Source organism: Armigeres subalbatus, chromosome 3, assembly GCF_024139115.2.
Source record: "Armigeres subalbatus isolate Guangzhou_Male chromosome 3, GZ_Asu_2, whole genome shotgun sequence".
In the NCBI taxonomy this organism is placed as follows: domain Eukaryota; kingdom Metazoa; phylum Arthropoda; class Insecta; order Diptera; family Culicidae; genus Armigeres; species Armigeres subalbatus.
The window spans coordinates 181,961,139-181,980,518 of NC_085141.1; the positions used below are offsets into that span (position 1 = coordinate 181,961,139).

A 19,380-nucleotide genomic window follows, 5' to 3' on the forward strand; every position below is an offset into this window, starting at 1 on the left:
GTGTGTGTTTATGGTGTTTTTATGACGCCTATAATTACCATATGGGGGATATGGCCACTTCTTAGGGCAAGACGAGCGAAGACTAAAAATTATATCAAAAGTGTTTTTTTTTTTTCTTCCTAAACAATGGAGGGGGAATCTGCTCAACAGACATCCTGGGTTGACCATGAAGTGCTGGGTTAGGGGCCACCTACAATGAGGGAGGCAGGACTGCATCCCCGACCCGCTAAACCGTTTCCATTGCCGCCAAGCCCATCGTCCCTTCGGTACAACCAGAAAGTAATGCTTCAAAGGGGGGCCAGTGCATGACGCACCCTCGAGGTTAGCTGCGTGTCCTTGCTTTTTTTTTCGCTTTTTTAGAAGAACACCATGGTATCGTGCCAGCGCATTGCCGGCTTTCCAGGTGGCCTTACCACGCCCTATGTCCTCGGAAGGTGGGCAGGGTCGACTTCGCGCCTGCTTCCCTCTGCACGACTGGTATCAAGAATGATGATGCCGCGTGCACCCCAAATTGACCTTTCTGCGATAGGGCCTATTCGCCAGCACACAGAGGGACTTGCCGACGCGGTGCCTACGTCTGCCCCAGCCTTGACGAGGACCCCTTTCCGTCCTCGGGCTCGGAACCCGCCCGGTTGACCGACGATACCATGTTGTTCTTCACGCGGCCACTTGTTCGATAAAAGGATCGAGTTCGACCACAGGGCACCGGTATGACCCATGAAGCCGACTCCGAACCCTTGGACCACCTCTTATTTGCGCCTGAACTAGCCATTCCTCGAGTCCACGCGCCACCTTCTGTGTAGCTCCGAGACGATTTGGACGATAGCCGATAAAACGGCGTTCCAGCCAACTTCATCTTTACACATCCTCCGGACTAGGTTGTCCGGGGTAGTGTCCAGACCACATGTGGCAAGCATGTGGTCGCGCATTGTGCGAAAACGCGGGCACACGAACAACACGTGTTCCGCCGTTTCCTCTAAACCTACGCACACCGGACACTCAGGCGAGGCCGAGTGTCCGAACCGGTGTAGATTCTGTCTGAAGCAACCATGGCCTGTAAGGACCTGGGTCAGGTGGAAAGTGATTTCCCATGGCGCCTCTTGACCCACGTACCTATCTCCGGTATCAACCTATGTGTCCATCTACCCTTAGTGGAACTGTCCCACGCACGCTGCCATTTGACCATTGAGGCCAACCTGACAGTCCTACGGATGCCTCTCGTGCCGCGCATTTCGAAGCACTCTATGTCTTCACCGATAACGATGTCAATAGGCATCATACCGGTGATGACGCAAAGTGCATCGTGCGACACGGTACGGTACGCGCTCGCAACTCTTAGGCACATGAGCCTATACGTATTTTCTAACTTCGTTCTGTAGCAGTTAATACGCAGGGCCGCCCATACCTCAGTATGGACAGAGCAACGCTAGCCAGAAGCTTGCGCTTGCTGACATAAACCGCAAAGCTATTGGACATCATCCGGGACAATGCCACTATAGCTGTGGAGGCACGCTTGCAGGCTTGACGTGGCTACCAAAGGTGAGCTTATCGTCGATCATTACCCCCAAGAGTTTGATGGAGCGTTCAGAGGTGACCGTGCAGTTGCCTGCCCTTATCACCGCTTGTTGCTCCGACTTTCGGTTGTTAACAACAACCACCTCAGTCTTGTGGTGAGCCAGTTCTAACTTCCTGGAACTCATCCACTCCTCCACAATTGCGATCGAGTGGGCTGCAGTCAACTCCACCTCTTCGATCGATTCGCCGTAGACCTCCAGCGTAATATCGTCAGCGAAGCCGACGATTGCCACGCCCACCGGGAACTTCAACCTCAAGGCACCGTCGTACATGACGTTCCATAACACCGGACCCAGTATGGAACCTTGCGGAACCCCTGAGGTTATGTCAACACACTTCCGACCCGCCTCCGTGTCGTATACCAGTACTCGATTCTGGATATCAAAAGTGTGCTGAGTTTATTTAGAACGGGTGACACATTTCTTGCACTTCTAGGGATTAGGTTCAAATGATGCTTCGCTCGAACATGTCGTATTCCATGTTGATTTGTTAACCACTGGCTGTATGAGAATATCTGAATATGCCTATTAGCATAAGTCTTACGATTAAAACCATATCCGTTGTTTTGAAGCATCTCTGGTGCAGGCAGAAACTATTTTGATTATTTTTTAAATGTTAGGCGAATCTTAATCCTGGAGATGATCTTGTTCCTAATACAGTTGGTAATACCGCCCCAAGTCAATATATATCCAAAGATTTACATGTTTTTGATCATAGTTACGGCAAATCTCTTCAAATTATTAATAAAGATAGGCTTTAGTTGTACAACAGCTTTGGTAAATATCAATTTGTGCTGAAAAATGAAAAAATGATAGTGTCTGTGGAGCACCATCAAATTTTGCACCTTCTAAAATTCATCGAATTGTTCCAACAACAAAAAGCAATATTTGGCACATCTTCATGGTACCATTAGACTGCACCCCACCTGACCAACTTTGATAAAGACATCATCTTTACAAATTTCAAAATTTTGCGATAACATTATTTACTACTAGTTTATTTGTGGACGCTGTAGCGCCCGTGGCAAGTGTTTTTTTTTCAATCAAAATTTTCCACGTCTGTTGTCTGTGATTTTTTTCATCAAATGCTGTGTCTGGTTGTCTAAGGTTGTCACTGGTTTTGTTTTATGCATCTGATAGAAAAAAAGAATTGAAGTGTCAAATATTTTATTTTTAGAGAGAATTTCCCGCGTGCTGCGTCTGGTTGGCTAGTCACCGGACAGACAAACAGGGCTATTATATATATGATAATGTAGAATATTCCATATATCGGTATATATTGCTAACTTTTTTAATAATGATTTCATGCATACCGCTACTTACCGGCCAAATTCTAAACCAATCAATGCCTTATGTCAAAGCAAACACCTTCCTGTACTTTTTTGAAAATTGATAATTTAAGATGGTCAGGATTTTCAGATGTTAGTAACATAAGCATAAAAAATCCCTGATTTTATACCTTTTTACGAAAACCGCTTTCCACGGGGTGCCCGTGGTCAAACTTAGGTAACGTCCTGAAAGACTATTAAATTATCTCTTGAAACCACCCAAAAAAATCCGAAATTAGTCAAATGTTATAAACGCTATTAAAAATGGCCGATGTTCCCGGTTTCGTCCAATACGGTTAAATTCATGGTCAAAGTGGAACATTTCAATTAACGGGTACCACATGTTTTTTGTCGATCGCACAAATGTTAAACATAGGATTTTCAAGATGAACCCTGTTGAACATTCAACAGTTTATAGAAATATGCATTTCATTGTGATCAAAGTCTACTTTCGTCAACATTATTTTGTACTCCACGCCAATAGCAATAAAACCAACTAGTCCAAGAAATTTCACAATAATAAAGATTAAAAATTAATTTCAAGAACCACAGGGTACGTTTATTACAGTATACATGTTTTTGATACGCATTTAACCATATTGCGCTTAAATCTACATAGAGAGATACTTCATTAAATCCAACGGGTTCAATTTCATATTTTATAACGATTCAATGCGAGGTCAACTTGCATTTGAATAAGAGCTTTACTTTCCTCGAAAATTTCCTTCGCCAGCATTTGACGCTTCTGCTCCAGTAAAGCATTTTCCTTGGCGTACTGGCCCACCAACCGTTCGTAATCTTCGTTGTCACTGACGCTGCAGTCCAAACTACTGGGACCGTGGTTTATTACGCCATTATCGGTGACCAACAATCGCTTCATTCGAACAATTTCTGCTCGCTCTGCATTGATTCGAGCCTGCAGTTGTGCCTTCCAGTTTAGTAACTCTTGATTCTCTAACTGTAGGCGAATCAGAAGCAGATAGTCAGGATGGTTTTCTGGAAGCAGCATGAATCCATTGTCCGTTACAGTGACTTTATCGCTTACTCTCGCTGGGTCGACATTTTTGGGAACAACGGTCTGAGGTGGGTCCGACTTTATGTGTTCAGGTGATTCAATCTCACTTATTTTCTGTTCGATTAACGCAGAATCTTCTGGCGTCTCGTGGGGAGTATTTTTCGTCTCGGTGTTTGTCGCGGATTCGGTCGATATGCCGGCAACGGTTTTAATTGAAGATTCGTCATCCGAACATGACAGCTTAGCCTTTTGCAAATCCATGGACATGTCGCCATCCACCGTGTCATCCAAACTTTTTTGAGCGCCATCGGATTTTTTCTCGAACGATTTAAGTTTTCTCTGGAATGAATAAAGATAAACACGTGAAAATAGGTCATGGCCAACAGTACATCTGCAACATCAGTCGCATACATTTAGCTGTGTAATGATTCGCTGCACTTCCCACAGTTGCTCCTCTCGTTTCTTCGATACAAATCCTGCATTCATTTCGGCGTGTATTTGTGCCAAAAGGCTCTCCTGTTTTCTCAATTCGGTAGAAATTTCCTCCGGTGTTTCCGGCAGATTAGGACTTGATGCAGTAATCGGTGGAACATATCTGAAACATAGCAAAACAAAATATTCGATAATAAATTAGTTCGTCAGTGCAAAAAAATGATACAATACTTGGCAAACAATCGTGAGAAAAGTGATAATTTGTGCTTCTTGAATCGCTTCATTGATCACTCGACTGCAAACCAGCAAAACGACTGAGTAATTAATAAGAATTGCTTCACAAGCCATTGTCACCTTTCCTGTGTAAGGTTCCTAAACAGCAGACGTTCAAAAGCAGAAGAGCCACGTTATCTTTGTTTGTTCAACGCGACGACAGCATGTGTGCTTATGATTGTATCTTTCGGAAGAGTTTTATCTCATACAGGTAGACGCAAGCATCATCTTGAACACTGTTGTAGTAGGTAATGTAACTGTTCTGAATTGAGCTGCAATTACGCAAGTTGATGCGATATTCTCAAGGGTTATATAAAAATGTCAACGAATGCTGCGAGCCGGCAATGTTCCAGTAGTGCGATACGATGCCAGTAAAAAAAGGAGAAGAACATATGATATTGAAAATGCGTGATTGAAAAATAGGTTGAAGGCAAACATAATATTCAATTTCATGGTAATTGTCGCAATTGAATCGTAATTAACTGCGAAGAGTAAATTAACAATATCAGGAACTCTTTCTCTAAATTTTTGTATTACTTATGGGGGGATAGGAAGTCTGCAATTTTCTTACGCTCCGTACAAATCAAAAATAATTTACATGAAAAAAATAGTGTTCTATTACTAGACGCGCTCCCTCACTCGATGGAAAAACTGACTTGTCTAATCAGTTTCCTCGTTCCTATATTTTATTTATAAAAACTCAAAAAAAAACTTTCTAGGTCGTATTTCTAGAATTAATTACTTTTCCAGATGTTCCAGAGTTTCTGAAGCACCACTTAGTAGCCTCCCAGGGACAATGGAAGGTTTTTGGAAAGATGTTGCGGTCATTTTGCAGCAAACATTGTTTTCTGGACCGTTACTTTTTGTTGACGAATTTCAAATTTTTTCCTTTACTTTGGATGTTCCGGAGTTAATGGAGGACCGTTTAGTAGATTTTGTCCCTCACGTTGCCAGAGCAAATGGTGTATAAAAAGTTACAGAAGTCTAGGACGATTTCCAATTTGGTCACTAATCCGGGTACTCCGAAACTTCCATAAGACCACTTGATGGCCAATTGAATTCAGTTTGTGGTCCTTGCATTGATTTTGCTCTCACAATGCTACAATAAGGGATCTTCAAAGTCGTGGTTTTCTAGGACGGAATTTCATAATTGTCCACTTCTCCGGATGTTCTGAAATTTCTGAAGGGTCACTTATTGGCCATCCGGAGTCGATGAGTGTTCTAGAATATTCCATAGAATGTTCCATAGAACACTCATCGACTCCGGATGGCCAATAAGTGACCCTTCAGAAATTTCAGAACATCCGGAGAAGTGGACAATTATGGAATTCCGTCCTAGAAAACCACGACTTCGAAGATCCCTTATTGTAGCATTGTGAGAGCAAAATCAAAAAAATCAAAAAAGTTGCACGATGCAGCTTTGTAAGACAAATTATCAAATTTACAACTTCTTTGGAAGATCTGGAACTTCCGGAGGACCACTAACTGGTCTTCCGTGATTAATGGGAGGTCCTTGGAAATGGTTTTGCTGTCATAAAGCCGCGGTAGAGCGATCAAAAACCAGAGGAGCCAAAGTCTTAGCCCGTCAACGATACTCGGCTCTTGAGAAGGAAGTAAAACCACAGAGAACAGACATGGATGCTCGAACAAAATTTCGTTGAAAACGTGTGTAAAGATTTAAATCGCACCTCAGCGCCGCCAACGCAGGCTGCCCGACATAAAAACTCAATTCCACTAAGTGATGGCGTTGGTATACACTTAATAAACAATGTAGTGCTGCCACCTAGGAGCGAGCCTAGGAGCAATTCGGAATGAACACTAGCGCTAAAAAGTAAAACACGGCAAATTTTAACCATATTTATCAGCACACTAGCACCGCGCAACGGGGGCATAACGACATACTTTAAAATGACCAGTACAAACTTTTACACAAGCACGCGAATGAAGATGAACGTCTGTTCTCTGTGGTAAAACGCTCATGTCGACGGGACAAGCGAGCGTGGGCAGATTCTCTGGCCGACGAAGGAGAGAGAGCCGCCTCAACCGGGGGCAATCGCCTCCTCTACGATATCTCACGACGCTTAAGCGGGGCGAAGATGAATGCAACGATGCCTGTGAAAGACGCGAATGATCAGTTATTGACCAACCCAGTTCGAGCACTTCGAACAACTTTTTCAAGTGCCAGCCAGGCCATCACCCCCTCGACATGATCTGCCTAGGATCCGACGTATAACACGCGTCAATACCGAAGCTCCATCACTGCTAGAGATTCAAACAGCCATCCAAAGCATGAAATCGAATAAAGCCCCAGGGGTCGATCGCATATCAGCCGAGATGTTCAAAGCTGACCCCATGACATCCGCTCAACTATTGCATCGTTTATTTCATAATATCTGGGACACCGCAACTTTCCCGGTCGACTGGATGCAAGGTATCTTAGTGAAGGTGCCCAAAAAGGGTGACCTCCGTTACTGTTCCTCATCGTAATCGACGAGATTCTGGTAAATGCGATTGACCGTGAACCAAACCGCGGGCTGTTATGGCAGCCTATAACCATGGAGCACCTAAACGACATCGAATTGGCTGATGACGTTGCACTCCTCGCGCAACGGCGCTCTGATATGCAGAGTAAGCTCAACAACCTTGCCGAGCGCTCCTCTTCGACAGGTTTAGTCATCAACGTCAGCAAAACCAAATCGTTGGATGTAAACACGGTGACTCCTTCCAGTTTCACAGTAGCCGGGCAACCAGTGGAGAATGTTGAAAGCTTCCAATTTCTTGGTAGCCAAATGGCGTCAGACGGCGGTACCAAGATCGACATAGGCGCACGGATCAAGAAAGCAAGGGCTGTCTTTGCGAGTTTAAGAAATATCTGGAAAAGTGAACGCACCAAAATACGAATTTTCAACTCTAACGTGAAATCTGTGCTGTTATACGCTAGCGAAACATGGTGTGTATCAGTGGAGAACACTAAACGGCTGCAGGTGTCCATTAAGAGATAACTGCGTTATATAATTCGGGCCTGGTGGCCTCACAACTGGATCTCAAACAACGAGCTCCATCGTCGTTGTCACCAGAGGCCGATAGCAACAGAAATTCGGGATCGGAAGTGGGGCTGGGTCGGCCACACTCTACGTAGGGGCGGAAACGAAATCTGTAAACAAGCATTAGACTGGAACCCAGCGGGACATCGCAGCAGAGGCAGACCCAGAGGCTCATGGCGACGAAGCCTCAATAAAGAAATAAAAGAAGTCGACCGAAATCTAACCTGGCAACAAGTTAAAGCGATAGCCGGGCAACGCTCAGGATGGAGATCTTTCAAGTCGGCCCTTTGCACCACCGGAGGTGTACAGGATGTGTTAATCGTATAGCTCAGGAATTTGAATTTTCTGGCGGAAGTGATTATGTAGCACAATGAAAACGCGTGTATTAGTCTTCAACAAACAAACATTTTATTAACTAACTTAACATTCGAATTTACTTCGCGAGAACCGCACTCTTCAAAGTCTTCTAGTGGACTGTTTCCTGTTGCAATATGCTTTGCGTTCACATTGCCTATTTTCGGGTACTGTACTTCCTGTTTCCTCCACTCTATCTAGCGAGCTTTCAACTTGGCGCGCGAATAAAAATCTACCAAGAAAGCTCATGTCAAAAACTGACATTTGCGGTCCTCTGCAGCATGAATTTATCGCTCAAATAATTTACGGCGCTCCAATTTAATTAAAATTCAATAAAATTACTCTACATTGTTAATGTTTCCTCTGACATTCTCCCCCGTTAAGGCCTCTGGCTCAACAGATGGAAGGAATGCAACCTTAGTTATTGCCCTTTTGTACTCTCCAGTCGTAGTTCGAACAGTCACCACTCGTACCGCTCCGTCGTCACCAGGATGAGCTGCAATAACCCGTCCTCGTCTCCATTGCTGTGGGGGCAGATTTTCGTCTAGTAGCAGAACTAATGCGCCAATTTGGACCTGCTTCACACCGCTGTTCCACTTGTGTCGGGTTTGCAATTGATGCAGATATTCCTTGGACCATCGGGACCAAAAATGCTGTTGCATCAATTGAATGTGTTGCCATCTACTCAGTCGACCCACCTTCTCGTCGTGTAATGCCGGTTCCGGAACTGTCAATCCCAAACGCCCAATCAGAAAATGGAATGGGGTTAGAACCGACATGTCGTTGGGATCATCGGATACTGGTATCAATGGTCGCGAATTCAGTATCGCCTCCGTTTGCGCCAAGAATGTTGTCAACTCTTCAAATGTCAATTTCACTTCACCGACAACTCGTTTGAGGTGGTATTTCATAGATTTAACACCAGCCTCCCAAATACCTCCGAAATGAGGACTTCTCGGTGGAATGAAGTGCCAGCAAATGCCTTTTACTGCACAAAATTCCTCGACCTTCTTCTGATGCTGCTGATCTTCAAACAATTGCCTTAGTGCCACTAGTTCGTGATTGGCACCTACGAATGCTGTTCCGTTGTCTGAAAATATATCACTCGGCAGACCTCGTCTGCCAACGAACCGATGCAATGCAGCGATGAAATTGTCCGTAGAGAGATTCGAGACAACTTCAAAATGAATAGCCTTCACCACCATACACACGAAAACTACCACATATGCCTTGTAGAGCTTTGGACTTCTTCCTCCTAGCTTCAACATAAAGGGTCCAGCGTAATCAATCCCAACCTTTGAAAACACTGGCGCTGGTTTAACACGGGATTCCGGAATATTTCCCATGAACTGACTTCCTATGGCTGGATTGCATCTTCCACAGATTTGACACATTGATATCACTTTCTTGATGATCGTTTTCACCTTCACTGGCCAATAACGCTCTCGTACGATGGCCAGCATTCCTCCTTGACCGACGTGATGATTCTCTTCGTGTAGCTTCCTTATTAATATCACTGTCACGTGGTGCTTCTCCGGAATTAGCACTTGATGTTTACCATCATATGGTATCGCCGAATATTTCAGGCGACCTCCAACTCGTATGAGGCCATCTTCTCCAATGAACGGAGCCAGGTTGGACAGACTATGTCGCTTGCCTGACTTCGATCGTAATAACTTCAACAGTTCAAAAAACACTTCTTGCTGAACCAATTTTAATATAACTGTTTCCGCCATAGCCATGTTTTCTGCATTTATACTAACGTTCATCTTTTCTTTCTTTAGGTGAATGAATCGCAGCACATACACCCACGCTCTTTGTAGCTTTCTATAATCGCTTATGCGATCAAACGAAATTGACGGAACTTTGCTGATAACCGCTAAACTCTTCACTATTTTCAGTTCCGGCAACTGTTTTTCTTCAAATGCTTCCAGTTCTTGCACATCGTATGCTTGTTGCCACAGAAATTCTGGACCGTTCCACCACATTTCATTCTGCAACAAATCATTCGGCATCGCACCTCTCGAAATGACATCAGCTGGGTTCTCTTCGGATCGAACATAGTTCCAACTGCAGCCTGGCGTGAGCTCCAATATAGCTGCTACTCGATTGGCCACAAATTGGTTCAACGCCAACGGAGATTTCTTCAACCAACATAATACGATCTGCGAATCACACCACAAATTAACTTCATTGAAATGGAGCGCCATCGACGTTGTAACTTTCTGCACCAACTCTGCCAACAACTTGGCGCCGCACAACTCAAGACGTGGAATTGTTAACGGCTTCAATGGTGCTACTCTGGATTTGCTAGCAACCAGATTTACTTCCACTGTGTCATCTGCTGCTATGCTCCGAATGTAGACTACTGCCCCGTACGCCCGCTTGGAGGCATCACTAAAGCCGTGTAGTTCGATCCAAGTAGCCTTGCTTTGAACAACACAACGTCGTTTCTGCTTGATGTTAATTGCTGGTAATTCTTCACGGAAATTTTGCCAATGATGCATCAACTCATCCGGAAGTGTTTCATCCCAGTCCAGTCTGAGACGCCAAATGTCTTGCATGATCATCTTGGCCAATGCAATTATCGGTCCCAGTAATCCCAACGGATCGAAAAGCCGACCAATATCCGATAATACTGCACGTTTTGTGGACGACACACGTTCTTTGGTTACCGGTTGGACGTGGAAAGCGAAATAATCTTGATAAGGATTCCAAATCAAACCAAGAGTCTTGATTGTATTATTAATCCCAGATTCCTCAAAACAGACTTGTTGCTCTTGAAGCTCTTCTGGAATCGCTGCAAGTACTTCATGGCTGTTCGAGCAGAATTTATGAACACCAAATCCTCCTCGGCTCAATAGCATAGAAAGCTCATTGTACATGGCTTTACTTTCATCACTGTTTCGCCACCGGTCAGAAAATCGTCAACATAGCTGTCCTTCTGGATTACCGCAGAAGCGAAAAGAAACTTCTCGCCTTCATCTGCAACCAACTGCATCAGCGCCTTCGTTGCGTGATACGGTGAACTTGCTACGCCATACGTAACTGTCTGCAGCTCAAATATCTTCATCTCGTTCTGTTCGTTGCACCACAAAATCCGATGATACTTGCAGTCTTCCGGATGCATACCGACCTGTCGGTACATTTTCGGAACATCAGCTGTCAGTACCACTTGATGACCACAGAATCGCAATATTACTTCAATCAAGTCACTTTGGACGGTGGGTCCAACCATTATAGTGTCATTCAGCGATACTCCGGAAGTCGTTTTAGCCGAAGCATCGAAAACAACTCTCGTCTTCGTAGTCGAACTAGATGCCTTATACACCGCGTGGTGTGGTATATAATACCCGTCTTCGCTGGGATCATCAACTTGCTTCATATGACCAAGAGCGAGGTACTCTGCCATAAACTCGGAATACTGCATTCGCCTTTCAGGATTTTTTCGATAAGGAGATCATCAGCCGCTCGTAACGCTTCTTCGCCCCAACGAAAGAATCACCAAGTTGACACTTTTTGTTGTTGAAAGGAAGTCGCACCACGTAACGACCGCACTCATTCCTGGCATGAGTCTGCTTGAAATGTTCTTCGACGACTGCCTCTTCCTCTGATAAGTTAGAACCAAGACGAACATCCTCGATTTCCCAAAATCTTGCCATAGTTTCACACAACGCTTGTTCTTGGCGACCAAACTGGCATATGCGTGCACGCGGTACACTCTTCCTCATTTCCACTGATCCTGCAACGATCCAACCAAACTCCGTTTCTGCTAATGTAATCGCACTGTTCTCTATTTTCAGGCGCCCTTTCTTCACCAAGTCGAAAAATATCTCGTTGCCGATGATGAGGTCAATATCTCCTGGCGAATAGAATGATGGATCAGCCAGTCGCACTCCGGTTGGCAGTTTCCAGGACTTTGTGTTGATTTCCACTACTGGAATACTCGATGTTATACTCGGCACAATCAAGAAATCCAACACGTTCGTTGCGTACGAGCTGATTCGAGAAAGAATCTTCGTTGATAAAAGATGTTTCACTTTCGTTTGCATGTCGTTGAGACCGCTGATTGGTACGTCGACACGATTCATTTCCAACATCAGTTTGTTAGCCAATCTCTCTGTGAGAATGTGACTGTCTGACCCTGAATCCAACAATGCACGACACTTGACGGTAGAACCACCATTTCCAACCATCAAGACCTCTGCCGTTGAGAGCAGCACTTGCCGCTTCGCTGATCCAATCTTCGCACACATTGCAGTTGCACGCAAACCTGATTCCTGTTTGTTGCCTTTATCCGTTGTAGACTGTGGCTTCTCATTGCTCTTCGGTAGACTCGCTTCGTATTTGGGATGCAATAGACTATGATGCTTGCGACCACAGCCTTCGACCTTGCACCCTTGGTCAGACTGACATTCACTGACCCGATGTTTTTGCTTCAAACAGTTATAACACAAGCCTGACTTTGCAGCTACAGACTTGCGTTCCTGGACATCCATGTTCTGGAACCGACTGCACTTATAGATGACGTGCTCATCCTGACAACACGGACACATGTCCTTAGCCGTTTGGATGAACGACTTAGATGGCTGTGCTGATACCTTGTTACCAGCTATCACGACTCGCTGTTTCCCTTGGACCGTTGACTGCTGTGGTACCTGTTGCTGCTGCGAGCGGTTTGTACGTTGCAGAACACGTCCTCGTTCACGCAGGAACTCCATGAACGTTTCGTAATCAGGAACCTCTCCTCGTGGTACCTTCAGCTCCCACTGCTCTTGTGTTTCCTTGTCCAGTTTTTGTAGAGCACATTCAATAGGATCAGCTCACCTAATCCGTCAACAAGATAATTGTGCCCTTCCAAAGCGTCGACATGCTTCGAACATGTTTCAACCAGTTGCGAAATCGACTTTCCTCGGTTGTCCTTGCTAACCCTTGCGCAATCAAGAATAGCATCGACGTGTGTATCCAGTATCAGCCGTTTATCTTCGTACGCATTTTCAAGAATCTTCCAAGCCTTCTCGTAGTCGTTGTTGTTGACGACGTCTTGGTCGATCTTGTCTCTCGCATCTCCTTTCAGGGAATGACGCAAGTGCAAAATCTTCATTGCAGGTGTCTCGTTTGGGTACTTCGCCATGATGCTTTTGAAGAGGCTCTTGAAACTGTACCAGTTCTCCGGTGTTCCATCAAAGGTTGGAAAGGGAGCATGCAACTGTGGTGCTGCTGCTTGTACCACAATCGGCTGTTGGATACCTGGAATACTTAAACTATTTGACGTACCTTGATTTACGCGACGTGCGTCTTGCGCTTGGGCAACTCGAGTTTGCAAGTCAACGTAAAGTTCGTTGTGTATCTCCTCGAATGCCGCATACTCCTGGCGTATTCCAGTTCGTTGTTCCTTCGGCAATAGGGCGGACATGTCGGCATGAATTTTATCAAACTCGTCCGCGCAACGCCGCAATGTTTCAAGGTGAAGGTTAAGCAAATGTATGCTGACACCTTCTCCTCTCAACGTCTCCTTCATGCGTGTCAGCTTCTCCTTGATGAGATCACGCCGATCCGATAACACTTCTATTTTGAATTCCATCGCTTTCTTCTCCTCGCGCACTTGCTTTGCAATCTTCTGGTCTGCCACCGACGGAACTAGTGGCTCTTCTTCACTTTGCGTGCCCGTTAACGCTTCCAAAATGTTTCTTTTCGTTATTTGTTTAAACACTCCACGGGGTGTTTCTTCTTCACTCATGCTCAATCGTGTTCACTCTTGTTCAATCACGCTCGCGACGTGTCACGGACACATGTGCCGCAGGAACACTTTTGAAAGTTCACTGTTTTCTGTGGCCTCGGCCACGATACGCACCCGGTGCGCTCAATTGGTCAACACTCGATTTAATTACAGCCATGGGCTGCACCACGCGCACGACGACACGACTCAACTCACAGCGTTTAGTCACGGACTAAACTCGCTTCGCTTTGCACACGGTGCAATCAGCTTCGGAAAAGCGCACTTTACGATTTTGGCAATTACGCACACGGTGCGTCGGATTTTGCCACGGACACAATCCAGCCAATCATTGATCACGAACCAATTTCAACTTTCGCTACGAGCAAAATCGAAACGCGGATCGGCCACATGCCGCACTACTGCACACGATGCAGTCAATTTTCCCGAATACTATGCCATGGGCATAATCGTCGTTGTTCTTTCGGTCACGGACCGCACTTTCACACATGCACCAGCTACAACTTCGAGAAACTTCCAGAAAATCCAATCACATCATCCGGCTCGGACGGACCAAAATGTTAATCGTATAGCTCAGGAATTTGAATTTTCTGGCGGAAGTGATTATGTAGCACAATGAAAACGCGTGTATTAGTCTTCAACAAACAAACATTTTATTAACTAACTTAACATTCGAATTTACTTCGCGAGAACCGCACTCTTCAAAGTCTTCTAGTGGACTGTTTCCTGTTGCAATATGCTTTGCGTTCACATTGCCTATTTTCGGGTACTGTACTTCCCGTTTCCCTCCACTCTATCTAGCGAGCTTTCAACTTGGCGCGCGAATAAAAATCTACCCAAGAAAGCTCATGTCAAAAACTGACATTTGCGGTGCTCTGCAGCATGAATTTATCGCTCAAATAATTTACGGCGCTCCAATTATTAAAACTCTATAAAATTATTGTACATTGTTCATTTTTCCTCTAACAAGATGCATAAGTAAGTAAGTAAGTCTTATATTAGAGTTCGTTTTGGAATTGACGTTTTTTCGTATACATAGCGTACAAGAACGGTAAAACGTTGTAGTCAGATAGACTTTTTTTTATTGTCTTTATTAGGGAGAATTTCAGCCCGAGGCTGGCTCGTCTCCGAGTCAGATAGACTGTAAAAACGTGCAAAAGTAATGAAATATTTGTATAAATGTTCAAAACCATTTCATGACACAAAAAATTACCCAAATCGAGTTTTTATTATTGTGCGCAGAATTAGCAACATTGTGCGCAGAATATGAAACATTTCAAAATATGTGGACAGAATTAGGAACCATATGGCAATTTACAAATCGATTAATAATATATGTTCTTACTCAATTTTATCGAAATTTTCATGATTCACAGTCTTCCGCGGACTATAGTTACAGATATACTACATATATTCATAAACCATTGTGGTTTCTCGATAACAACGATTTTATTTCAAAATTTCCTCAATGCGCAGAACATGGTACCTCCACGGTACGACATTTTAAAAAATCATGCTATTTATACAAGATGTTCAAGTTCCTCAAAAACGTCCTTGGGTAATGGGTTCAGACCACAGTATCTACAAGTTCAACCACGACTTTTGCATTGTCCTCAGCATCCGAGGTAAGCAAAAGCTGATTTAACCCATCACTTTAAACTAATTTCCTCGTTTATATGACGTCATTTATTCAAATATCTGTTGATCACATTGAACTAATGATATAGGGGCAGTAGAGGTAATATGAACATACGGGGCAATATGAGCCACCCTCATTTCGAGCTTATTGACAAGTTTTTTCATGTAAAAGTTATATTATCTTTAGGAGAATGCTCCACATATTCCTCAACGTGAAAACCGCATTAAAATTCAATTCGAACATGAAAATGCACTTGAAAATGTAAATTTTTGCAGCATAGGCCAAATTAATATAAGATTTGAAGTTTATAAATGAGGTATTGACACAAAACTGATTAAAATACAGGTCAAAAATGCATCACAATCAAAAGATCTATTATAATTGAATATTGTGCACACATGTTTGTAGTGATGCAAATCTCAGCTTATCATAAAACTTTTTTTTTCAAAACCAGTCTCTATAGGGCAATATGGGCTGGGCATACCTGCACCAAATACAAGAATATTATCATCTATGTAAGATTCATTACGGATAAATTACAACACCGCATTACTGCGATCGGAACAGAAAATATGACCTTTGATCAATTGAAATATGGCTTTTCAAACGGTGAAGAGTGGCAAATCAGTTCGGTCCGCTGCTGTTGTGCGGTTTATTAATTTTATTTGGTATGGAATACTTTAAACTGTTGTAGGAATATCATATTCTTCCATAGTACCTCACTTTTCTCTCCCAAAAAACGTTTTGGATGGGTGGCCTATACTGCCCCAAATGATGGCTCATATTGCCCCGTCGGGAACACATATTGAAATTAATACATTTTTAAACATGCATCCCAACAATTTCCAAACGCATTTTCACCATTCTCGACGTAATATGAAAGGTAACACTCCCTAGTATAAGTCAACTACATTTGAATGATGATTGTTTGTGCTTTTCAGCGCTTTTCGGAACGATTTCCTTAGGTGGCCCATATTTCCTCGATCACCCCTAACCAGCAGGACGCTTAGGAGAGCCTACTGTACTGCCGTTCTACGCATAACTGTCCCATGTATACAGTGTAAACTGCGTCCGAACTGCAGAACTTGATCAACCTTCTACGTTGACCCAAGAATCTCGCGACTTACTCCCCGACGCTTTCCCAGAACCACAGACTCGACGAACAACTGTGAGGGATTTCGGATCGCTGTACAAACGCGACTAGCTCGTTTGGTTGCTATTAGTAGACTAACTCATATTGCTGAAATTGTTACATCTATAGCAGGGGGTGTTCTATATCCATACGCACACAGCAATAATCGATTTGCCCGTTAGCACCCACTACAAAATAGTTCACAATCGGATACCTAGATTCACCTGATTTCAAATTAGGTATTAGGGGCCCTCTTTAGCCGTGTGGTAAGACGCGCGGCTACAAAGCAAGACCATGCTGAGGGTGGCTGGGTTCGATTCCCGGTGCCAGTCTAGGCAATTTTCGGATTGGAAATTGTCTCGACTTTCCTGGGCATAAAAGTATCATCGTGCTAGCCTCATGATATACAAATGCAAAAATGGTAACCTGGCTTAGAAACCTCGCAGTTAATAACTGTGGAAGTGCTTAATGAACACTAAGCTGCGAGGTGGCTCTGTTCCAGTGTGGGGATGTAATGCCAATAAGAAGAAAAAGATTATTCAATACAAATTCAATGAGTATCCCAGCAAACCATATGTCGTATATCAATGGACACAAAAAATCGTATATATGTGGAGATATAATCGAAATCGTATATAATTCTGTATAAGATTGTTCCATGCAGATAAAAAATCCTTATTAATTACATGTTTCATCACAAATACGATTGGGTTTATTAAGTCGTATAAATGTTTATACTTTTCCGTATTCAATAGCATCGAATCGTAATAGGTGAGAAAATTGATCATAATTACGATTGTTTCCTGAAATGCGCCTCAATCGTATATCAGTTTTTGTCAAATCGTTAATATCACCTATATTTATCGTATAAACAGATGTTAAATCATGTTATCGCCAATATCGTATAGTACGGACAATAGTCATATTTAAAAAAGTAAATATTTTTGTGAGTTTTGTTTCAAAAAACAATACAACGAAAATGCGTCAATTTTTACTGAACCATAAATTGAAAAGCATGAGAAAATCCGGAACATACAGCCGATTGTTGCGGAAATACAGATCATCGTTTGAATCAGCTGCTCAAAAACGCAAAACTCAAATGACAGATATTCCGAAGGTTACGGAGGCTCGTCAACAGTCTGAAATGGATGTTCTGGAAGCTGAATCGGCGTATCAAATGATTGCTAATTCCAATTTCTGTAGAGAATCGGATGGAGATTATTTGGAAACGGAAGGTAATAATAAGTATTTCATATTTCATAGGCAATAACTAATAATAAAATGTGTGATAATTCTCTTTTAGGCACCCGATCGGACCTTATCGGATCTCTCCAGGATTGGGCAACAGAATTTCACATATCACAGTCTGCTATACAATCTCTCACTCAATTGCTGAACTCAAATTTGAAGTTAGATCTGCCCAAAGATGCTCGAACAATAATGTCCACACCGCGGAATTTGGTGATAACGCCCATGGAAGATGACGGTTTCTATTGGCATCAAGGACTAGAACGGTGCCTTCTCAGAGCGTTGAGTGGTATACAACAATCTATAACTATTTCATTGAACATAAATATTGACGGCCTACCAATATACAAAAGTGCTATGAAGAACTTTTGGCCGATACTGTTCAACATTCATGAGTTTCCTAAATTACAACCGTTCGTGATCGGTATTTTTTATGGAGTTGGTAAACCTAAAAACGCCACTGAGTTTTTAAATCCATTCATTGAAGAATTGGTAGCGCTACTGAACTCTGGTCTACAAATTGGGGACAATAAAGTAATTTTGAGAGTACGATGCTTCATTTGTGATACGCCAGCACGCGCTTTCATTAAAGGAGTTATGAATTTTAATGCGAAGTACGGATGTATCAAATGTACTACTAAAGGGACATTTTCGCAAATATCGAGAACAATGGTATTCCCTAACTGCAATGCCTCTTTGCGAACTAACGAGTTATTCAGAGCCAAGGAATACTCCGACCACCAACGCTGCGACTCACCACTAATCATGCTTCCAATAAACATGATTGAAGACATAATTGTGGCTGATGCGCTGCATTTATTAGAATTAGGAGTTATGAAGAAACTTTTGAATGGATGGCGAACAGGTTGCATGTCAATGAAGACAAAATGGAGTACTTACGAAAAAAAGGAGATTTCTAAAATTCTGGTTAGTGTACAGTTTCCCATGGAGATTCATCGTAGAATGCGATCTCTTGACTTTGTATCTCTTTGGAAAGGACTGGAATATCGCAACTTTCTCAATTACGTAGGTGTTGTTATATTGAAGGACTTTTTGCCGGAAAAATACTTCACTCATTTTCTTATGCTTTTTTGTGCTGTTCGCATATGTTCGGTAAAACTATATTCGAATTTACTTCATATTGCGCGTTCTCTGATCAATGATTTTTTGAATGATTTTAAGGTTCTCTACGGGGTTGAGTTCATGACGAGCAACATACATAATTTGTGTCATATTGTCGATGAAGTTTCGAGATTCGGGCCTCTTCCGACACTTTCTGCTTACCCTTTTGAAAACTGCCTACATTCGATGAAAAAGATGATCAGAACAGGGCCTAACCCTTTGGCACAAATAGCAGGTCGTATTACAGAAGCAATGCAATCAATAGAGCCTGTTAATATCAACCAATACAACATTTCCGTTGATACTAAAGGAAGACAGACTTTTGTTAACACTGAGATTACTAGTGAATTCCGTCTGGTTGTAGAACAGTTCACACTAACTACTTATTTCAAAGACAAATGGATTCTGACTAACGACCATCAGATTATGGCGTTTACGAAAGTAGTGAAATTGCAATCGAACTATTTCATCGAAGGCAGGAA

General features: G+C 43.1%; 1 protein-coding gene across 1 annotated transcript in view; it reads right to left on the minus strand.

Annotated features, from left to right (window-relative positions):
• Positions 1-3,439: 3,439 nt before the first annotated feature.
• Positions 3,440-19,380, minus strand: part of LOC134219192 (ralA-binding protein 1) — a 37,183-nt gene continuing 21,242 nt past the window's right edge. The window contains exons 4-5 of the mRNA XM_062697892.1: positions 4,329-4,512; positions 3,440-4,256 (exon numbers count right to left, since the gene is read on the minus strand). Of these exons, the coding sequence (XP_062553876.1) occupies positions 3,555-4,256; positions 4,329-4,512 (886 nt within the window). The 3' untranslated portion in view covers positions 3,440-3,554. The remainder of the gene's footprint in view (positions 4,257-4,328; positions 4,513-19,380) is intronic.